A 9626-nucleotide genomic window follows, 5' to 3' on the forward strand; every position below is an offset into this window, starting at 1 on the left:
CCTTGTGTGAATATAACTTTTTAACCAATCTCCTAGTGATGTTTAGGTTGTTGCTAATTTTTTCATCATCATAAGCACCACTAAAGTGAATATTCTTGTATATAGAACTACAAAAGGTTGTCTATTTCATCATTGGCTATTTAAATTTAGCTTGGGGCCATATTCCTAGAACTCCTCGAAATGCTCAGCACGACTTTCTTGGAGTTGGACCCTTTTTCTGAGTTGGTTTCTAGTACTGCAAACAAGTCTGGTTTCAAGTGACTGTTTTTAAAACTAATCTGAATAATTTATACATATGTAAGCAACATTAGAGTATCTGTCCCTTATTTCATTTTCACTCCTGTTGTACAGGTGTTAGGCTGTACATTGTCTGTGTAAAGGAAGAACTTAAAATATAATTGCTTGTGCATACTTTCAAAACAAACAAAAAAAGATGCATAAACCAAGTATTGAAGTGTTGAGAATACATAATCAAAATTCATCTGATGAAATTGTAGGTGATTTTTTTAAAGCAAGTTAATATATTTAATATAGATAACAGTTTCTTCAGACATACACTGTGAAAGAAGGGTGGTGGTGGTGGTAGTCCACAGGTTGGGCTGGGATTTTTTGTTTTGTTTTTTTGGTTTTTTGGTTTTTTGGTTTTTTTAGGGGAATGTGGTTTTATTGAATGGGTTTAATGTTTTTAAATGGCATATTTTTAAAACTACTGCTCATTTTATGCTTGATATAGATTTGGCGTTTACCTTTTCCTAACATATAGGCAAGCAGTAGTTATTGCTTTGTTGGTAAAAGTTGGCGTTATTTCTGAAAAGCATACATGGGAATGGCAAACTGTGGAAGCTGTGGCTACAGGACTCCAGGTAAGTAGCGCTGTCTCTGAATTCAGTAGAATTTGACTCTTTGTTAAGCTTTTTGTTTATTAAACCTGGCAACATGCAGGGTCTAGGACTACTGATATTCTCCCTTTACAGGTGAGAAAACAAGGGAACCCTGAAGAGACTGGCCATAATTACTGTTTTATAGCAGAGCCAGAAATAAAACCTGGATTTTGTAATTCCTACTCCCATTTCTCTTTCTGCATTTCTCCTCTTAGCCTTGGGTGGTGAATTGAGAATGCAACGTACTTTGCTAAGAAATATCTCAAAGTAGTGTAAGACATTTAAATTTTGGCATTTTGTTGTCTTTGGAAGAGGTCAAAATAATTATTTTAGAAAATAGAAAAATGAATATAACCTGAAAAGGAAAGTAACAGCTGTGTATACTTTAGGACTTTTGAAAAGTACCTGGAGAGAGCCCTCTGTAAAACTAGATAAGTTATAATTTTGTCGTTGTTGTCATAGGACTTTATAATCTGTATTGAGATGTTCCTGGCTGCAATTGCTCACCACTACACTTTCTCATACAAACCATATGTCCAAGAAGCAGAAGAGGGCTCATGCTTTGATTCCTTTCTTGCCATGTGGGATGTTTCAGATATTAGAGATGATATATCTGAACAAGTAAGGCATGTTGGTAAGTACTAGCCCTTTAATTCACCCAAATACTAGCCTTGTAATTCATCCAAATAGGTAGGTATTTAAGAGAGTCTTTCCCCTACGGAAAGACTGTTTAAGGCAGTACCACAGTGTAGTCTTATCAAATTTGAGGGGTGAGACTGGGGGAAGTGGGAGCTTATTTTAGAATAAGTTTATAATGGTTTTGACTAACATGGAAACTTTTATATTACTCTAAAGGACGGACAGTCAGGGGACATCCTAGGAAAAAACTATTTCGTGAGGATCAAGATCAGAATGAACATACAAGCTTGTTATCTTCATCATCACAAGATGCAATTTCCGTTTCCTCTTCTATGCCACCTTCACCCATGGGTCACTACCAAGGGTTTGGACACACTGTGACTCCCCAGACTACACCTACTGCATCTAAGATAAGTGGTGAAATGCTTGGTGATACTAAAGAGAAAAAAGCTTCAAATATATCCGTGGATTCATGAACAGTATGCAAAAGCAAACTCTGCTACTACCATATTATTACCTGGTATCCCATGGCTCAGGATTTTGTGCTGGGGACAAACCATAAATGATGGGAAATTTCAACACAAAACTAGGTGAAAGCCAGGTACAGCTATTGGATTTATATATGTAAGTTTTGTATATCAAAAATAATCAGTCTAAATTTCCTAGACTTAGACTTCACTTCTTAACATTAGAGTATTACATACTCAAATCATAGAAAATGACTCCAACTAAATGATCATGATGTTAACATTGCTTCATCAAGAGGATGGATATTTTAAAAAAAAAATCAGTAATTCCTGCCACCGCTGCATGAATACTATGCTCTGGAATTAACAAAAAGCACCATACAGAAATATGATTTAGTGGAACTTAATCATAATCACGTGCCATATAAACTTACCTAACAATTATTTCTTTATTTCTCAGCAGGATGTCTTTCAATAAATAATAATTTATCATTTGTTTTCTGTAACTTTTTGTCTCTCACACTTTAAACATAAACCCTTAATGTTTTAACCAAAATTCTTGAAAAAGAGGCACAGCAAAAAAGTCAGTAAAAAAAAAAATTACTTTTTCTCAGAGCTATTAAAGGTGGCAGCAAAAATAAATCCTGGCTGAGTGGTCTTAATTATACATATAACCATTGTCAGAAGACAAGCAGGCCCTATTTGGGAAGAATTTATTACTTGGAGGATGGGGGTTCTCTAATTGCTAATCAGCAACCCTTTGACTAACATTTTATAATGAAAATAAAATATAGAAAGTGCCAAGTATGCCAAAAAATCAAGTATGAGTACTTCTCAGAGCCTTTGCTTTACATATTTATATACACATTCATATATAATGATAGTATGAAGTCTTAATTCTGTCCACTATCACAAATTCAACTTCTATTAAAAATAAAGCTGGGCTACATGTAAAAACCCTAATGATTTACAAGAAACTATTAGAACTAAGAAATGAATTCACTACAGTAGTAAAGTTGCAGGATATAATAGTTTTACATACAAGTAAAGACCTAACTAAAAAATCAAAACAATTCTATTTACAATTAGCATCAAAAATATTTAGGAATAAATTTAACCAACGAAGTTAAAGATCTGTACACTAAAAACTACAAAACATTGATGAAAGAAACTGAAGCTACAAATAAATGGAATGATAGCCTATCTTCATGGATCAGAAAAATATTGTTAAAATGTCCATACTACCCAAGAAATTTACATTTTGTCGCAGTTTGGCCCAGCCCTGGCCAAACTACAATAAAAAAAATCTTAAAATTCATATAGAATCATAAAAGACCTTGAAGAGCCAAAACAATTCTGAGGAAAAATAAGTTGGAAACATTACATTCCCAGTTTTTAAATTGTATTATAAAGCCACAGTAATCAAAACAGTATGGTACTGGCATAAAACCAACCCAAAGAAACATAAAACCTAGAAATAAACCCAGCATACATAGTCAATTAATTTTTGACAAGAGTACCAAGAGGACACGATGGCAAAAGGATAATCTCTTCAAGTACTGCTAAGAAAACTGGATTTCCACATGCAAAAGAATGAAACTGGACACTTAGATCTACAGAAAAATCAAATCAAGATAGATAAAAGTCCTAAATGTAAAACAAGACATTATAAAACCCCTAGAAGAGAACATAGGAGGAAAGCTCCCAGACATAGGCCTTGGCAATGATTTTGTGGATATCACACCAAAAGCTCAGTTCACAAAATCAAAAACGTGGGACTATCAACAAATTTACAAGCTACACAGTGAAGGAAACAGAATGAAACAACAGCCTACTAGGGAAAAATATTTGCAAACCGTGTAGCTGATAAGGGGTTAATATCCAAAATTTATAGAGAACTCATACAAGTCAATAGTAGAAAACCCTATTAAAAACTGGGTGGCACCCGTAGCTCAGTGGGTACAGTGCCAGCCCCATATACTGAAGATGGCAGGTTGGAGCCCAGCCTCAGCCAAAGTGCAACAAAAAACTAGCCAGGCATTGTAACAGGCACCTACAGTCCCAGCTACTCAGGAGGTTGAGGCAAGAGAACCACCTAAGCCCAGGAGTTGGAGGTTGCTCTGAGCTGTGACACCACAGCACTACCCAGGGCGATAAAGACTCTGTCTCTTAAAAAAAAAAAAAAAGGGCAAAAGACCTAAATACACATTTCTCCAAGGATGATATAAAAATAGCCAACAGGTATATGAAAGGGTGCTCAACACTAATCAAGGAAATGCAAAACAAAACCACTAAGATACTACCTCATACCAGTTAGGATCCCTATTATCAAAAAAAAAAAAAGACAACGAGTTGGTGAAGGTGTGCAGAAAAAAGAGCTCTTGTGTACTGTTAGTGGGAATGTAGATTGGCACAGCCATTACGGAAAACAGTATGAAGGTTCTGAAGCAATTGCAACTACCATATGACACAGCAATCTCCCTCTTATGGGCATATACCCAAAGAAAGTGAAATCACCACTTCATAAAGACATCTGCACTTCCATGTTCAGTGCAGCACTATTCACACTGCCAAGATATGGAGATAACTGAAGTGTCCCTCAATAGGTGAATGGATTTTTAAAATGTGGTATATACACAATGGAATATTATTCAGCCCTAAAAAAGAACAAGATCTTGCCATTTGCCACAACATGGATGAGCCTGGAAGACATTATGCTAAGTGAAATAAGCTAGAGGAAAAAAATGTCACTTATATGTGGAATGTAAAAGAAAAAAAATCAAATGTACAGAGATAGCAAAATAGTGGTAGGTGTGGAGATAGATGTAGGTCAGAGGATACAAGGTAGCAGATAGACAGGATGAACATGTCTAGAGAACTAATGTACATAAAGAATATAGGTAATAAAACTGTACTGTACTTGGGATCCATGCTATTATATGAACAGAATTTAGTTGTTCTTGACAGACAAAAAGGTAATTGAGATTATAAATATGTTAACTTGATTCATGTTGTATACCTTAAAATAGCAATAAAATTTATTTTAAAAAATAAAGCTGGGCAGCATAGTAATAATAGAGGTAATAAGAATAGGTAATTTGGATCAAAGATATAAGGTCAGATAATTAAGTTTATGAACTCATCCTAGAAAAAGTGCTGCATAGCTCAATAATGAATATCATTACTATCTCCTTTGAGGTACTCCCATAGGGAAGCTCTGCAGTAACACCAGTGCCCAGTCCACCCTTCAAAGCAATTTTATAACTTTCTGGAATGTCTATCAAAACTGGAATGAATTCTTTCTGGAATGACTATAAGAGATCTGGCAATTAAGTTCACAAATTCGTCCTAGAAAAAGTACCACATACCTCACTGCTGAGTATCACTACAGTCACTAGATGGTGGCCAAGGCAAGTACTTCAAAGGTGACCACAGTGCTGCATGCACTGTGTATGTGTGGTCAATGGTACCGCCATTGTTCACATGCAGTGCTTAAAAGCAAAATACATCTTGCAGCATCATACATATACGACTTGCTGCTACAGAAATCTGAACTTTCATCACATAATCATCTTATTTTGTTTTAACTTACAAAGCACACACAGCATATACAAAGCATGATAAATCACCTTCCTGAATTTACCATCACTTTCTGTCTGCTAAAGTAGACCAAGAAAAATGCTGCCTCCTGAAGATTTATTTATTCCCTAATTCCTTTAATCCTAATTACATTTAGTTTACAACTTAAATTCTTACTCAAGTTTGCATTTTTAAAACAAAACCTGACGAGTGTTTCTGAAGTACACTGAGTATTTAAAAGAAGTAAGCCTGGAATTTACAGGTAACCTTAACACTCAATCTTCAGGAGTAGCCTACTTTCACTGTTTCCCAACTCTAAGTTTGGATTTGAAAAAAAAGGCCAAGATGTGTTAAAGTTTTGCTCAACTTATAGCTGACACATGATGATGAGGGTTAGGCTTAAAATTCTTAGTAAAAGCAAGCAAAAAAGTTTCCTAATTTGAAAAACTAATGATGTATCCTTTTCAATAATGCAAGTCTGTAGCAATATTTTTATAATAATGCTGCTCTTTAATTTAGGGTCTTTTAAATATGCTTTATTAATGTCAATTTTTTTAAGTATCTGACCATTAGAAGGAATTAAATTTTTATACATCCCCATTAATTAAGACAAGAATTTTGTATGTGATGCTGTAATTAAACAGTTTTCATTGGAAACTGCTCTTCATTGCTTTACTGTGATACTAACATTGCTTTTGTGGTGCTCAACGCTGAGTACAAGTTCCTCTCCCATTTCAACCTGGATGGGATTCTCTAACACAACTGCAGCTTGTTTCCAGTGGGAGGCTTCACTTGAAGTATCCAACCTAATCTCTTCATCAAGGTACATATGATACCAAAATGGAATAGCTGTCACTTGTCCAGATTTACAAATGTGGACCTATGAAAATTAAATTATGAAAATGTCATTATTAATTTCTAAATAGAGTAGACTTAGATAACATCTTTTTAGTAAATTTTAAATACAATTTATTTAAAAATACATTTAATCACCCAATTTGTAATATTAGCCTATTTTATGCACTAATATTTATTCAAATCTATTTTTATACATTCAGAAAAGAAATAAGGTTACAACCTTGAAAGAATGTGGCTACAAGTATGTACCCAAAATATTGCCCAATTTCAGATAATTCTGAACATGACAAAAGTAATAATTTTGCATGTTGTCCTTACCTTTACTTCTCTGTTAGAGGTGTTCAAATACGGACTCATTAAATCTAGTCTTAAAAGTTCCACTGGCTTGCTTAAAGGTATACAGGGCAATGAGGATAGGTCCAAAAATACACGTATAGGTACCTAGAAGAAAAGTATAAACTTTTCATTTTCATCTCATCTTTTTTGGGGGCCAGGGCTCAAGTTTTTCACTTTTATACATTCCTTTTGTGGTCAGTGCTTGCTTGGTACTTGGCTCAATATGCTACTTGCATCTCTTGCCTCCTTATATTCCGATTATCAGCCAAAAGTTTGATTAGGACATGAGATGAAAGTACAGTGAAAAGATGACAGGATCAGTATATTGTAGATTCTAGTAGAATCAAAGAATTGTTGTCAGAATCAGGAGCAAATGAGGTAAAAAGGAGACAATAGTGTTTGGGGACCACAGCAAAAAATAACAAACTTCTCTATCTTCTGATAAGTGTATTCTCTTTATTAAACCCTCAAAAAATCTAAGATTAAACAAACTCTAAAACCTTAATTAATTGGCCCTGAAGAAAGTTCCTTAACTAATTTACACCACTGAACTACAGGGGCCTCTCCCTCAACGAATTAATATATGTTGAGCAGGTATTGTTCATGGAAGACTTAAAATTGCATATTCAAGAGCTCACTATTTATAGCCTTTGGATAAAAGTTATAGGTATCACTTCTTTAATTCTGCATTCAACACTTCACTTCCCAAAATTCTCCTTTGGCTTACACAGCAGATCCCACATACGTCCCACGTGTCTCTGACCCAAACTTCTTCCTCGCACATTCCATCCCCTCCCTATTACAACTCACAAATCTGTACTCTGTTGCTAGTGCCTGTGCCAGTTTCAGCCTCATTTCTAAACTGGATGGCTTGTTTCCCAGCCAGAGACTAACCCCTTTCAGTTGAGCTCTACTTTTCCAGGCTCCTACTTTCCTGCTCCCTGCAGTCTGATTACCTGCTCTATGGACACAGTATACACACCTACCAGCTGTGAGCCTGAGGTCTCAATGTAAAGGTTTAAGTTTAGAATACAGATCTTCTCAATGCTTTTTTAGACAGGGAACACACTTCTTCATAAGAATAAAACCTAGCACCCTGCTTCCATGTGAGTGACTCAGAGGAATGTCCATAAACTTTTATCGGTAGTCATGACAAAATTCCTTGGCAATTCTAATCCCTATGTTGATTTTTACCTGCAATAAGTTCTTTTGCTCTAAGAAACAGATAACCATTTTAATTCAGCTAAAGATAAACACTGACTAAATAAAACCAAAGAGAGAGATAAGGTAGACCATGAACAACACAATCCTGGTTGAATATCTTTTCTAGACACTTACCTGAAACTGGTTAATAAAAGGTGCTATATTTAATCCAAGAGTACGCTCTGTTCCCTGAACGGCACTCTCTTCTACCAGTGTCTGGGATTCCACCAGCAACCCAAACATCAGCACATACTGAGGAAAGATTTTGCCTCCAGACTGTAGTAAACACCTAAAGAAAAAAATATATTTAAAAGCTTTTTGATTCCCTACATTCTATACATATGAATACCAAACAATCATGATGAATTAATTAAGAACAACAGATTACATACAGTCTCATGGACTTTGTTATTACTGGCTGGTAGTTCAGAAGGGTAAACCACTGAAAATAACAGGCCAACAAGGCAAACAATGTATTGATCAATTTAAGAGAAAAATAACCAGTCAGCTAGACAGACCTAAGTCTAGATTGAGGCAAGAGGCATCAGTGGATGCTGAAACTTATAGTCAAAAGTTTGATTAGAGAAAGCACACAGCATCACCGCCATAAATGACATACTCATCACAAAGGGGAAATAGTAATTATAGAAAATCTGGTGGATGTGACTCAAACTATGAATTTAAATTAACATCAAAAATAATGGGGTAAGGCCATACCATATGGCTCCAAATGTGATTTAAGACTTCTGTGGTATTTAGTTTTCTCTAAAATAGAGAACCTGAACCTAATCATAAGAAAACACAAGGAACAATCTACAGATAAATGGTCCCCCACTCTTCACAACTGATAATGTCACAAAAGACTTTCAGAAAAAAGAAGACAAGCGACATGCATGAAAACTAAATGTAATACATAATCCTAGAGTGTAATCTAGACCAGGAACAAAAAGGCTATATAAAGAACATTATCTATATGGGCTGGGCACAGTGGCTCATGCCTATAATCTCAGCACTTGAGAGGCTGAGGAGGGTGGATTGCCTGAGCTCACAGGTTCAAGACTAGCCTGAGCAAGAGTGAAACCCCATCTCTAAAAATAGCCGGGTGTCGTGGCAGACACCTGTAGTCCCAGCTACTTGGGAGGCTGAGGCAAGAGAATCACTTTAGCCCAAGAGTTTGAGGTTGCTATGAGCTATGACACCATGGCACTCTACCAAGGATGACAAGGTAAGACTGTCTCAGAAAAAAAAAAGACCATTGGTGAAATCTGGATAAGATCTATAGACAACAGTATTGTGTCCATGATTTTAATAATTGTACAGTTACAGTAGTTATCTAAATGGATGTCCTATTCTTAGGAACTACACACCAAATTATTAAGAGAAAAGGGATACGATATCTAACATTCTAAATGGTTCAGGGAAAGAATAATACATAGAAATGTGGCAAAGCAATAATATGTGGATAGGAGCATAAAGTATATGGTAAAGTCTTTGAACTATTCTTTAAATTTTTCATAAGCTTGAAATTATTTCCAAATAAAAGTTAAACACTCCTGGCTCGGCGCCTGTGGCTCAAGCGGCTAAGGCGCCAGCCACATACACCTAAGGTGGTGGGTTCAAATCCCCAGCCCGAGCCCGCCAAACAACAATGATGGCTGCAACC

At 35.7% G+C, this 9626-nt stretch overlaps 2 protein-coding genes across 2 annotated transcripts in view; one reads left to right on the forward strand and one right to left on the reverse strand.

Moving 5' to 3' along the window:
• Positions 1–3074, forward strand: part of TMEM184C (transmembrane protein 184C) — a 26130-nt gene extending 23056 nt beyond the window's left edge. The window contains exons 8-10 of the mRNA XM_003790205.3: positions 764–863; positions 1344–1515; positions 1737–3074. Coding sequence (XP_003790253.1) covers positions 764–863; positions 1344–1515; positions 1737–1996 — 532 coding nt within the window. The 3' untranslated portion in view covers positions 1997–3074. The remainder of the gene's footprint in view (positions 1–763; positions 864–1343; positions 1516–1736) is intronic.
• A 2985-nt stretch (positions 3075–6059) lies between these two features.
• Positions 6060–9626, reverse strand: part of PRMT9 (protein arginine methyltransferase 9) — a 44247-nt gene continuing 40680 nt past the window's right edge. Inside the window, exons 10-12 of the mRNA XM_003790206.2 lie at positions 8099–8252; positions 6743–6865; positions 6060–6446 (exon numbers count right to left, since the gene is read on the reverse strand). Of these exons, the coding sequence (XP_003790254.1) occupies positions 6231–6446; positions 6743–6865; positions 8099–8252 (493 nt within the window). The 3' untranslated portion in view covers positions 6060–6230. The remainder of the gene's footprint in view (positions 6447–6742; positions 6866–8098; positions 8253–9626) is intronic.

The sequence above is a fragment of the Otolemur garnettii genome, unplaced genomic scaffold (assembly GCF_000181295.1).
Source record: "Otolemur garnettii isolate 467f Iridium unplaced genomic scaffold, OtoGar3 scaffold00041, whole genome shotgun sequence".
Classification (NCBI taxonomy): Eukaryota; Metazoa; Chordata; class Mammalia; order Primates; family Galagidae; genus Otolemur; species Otolemur garnettii.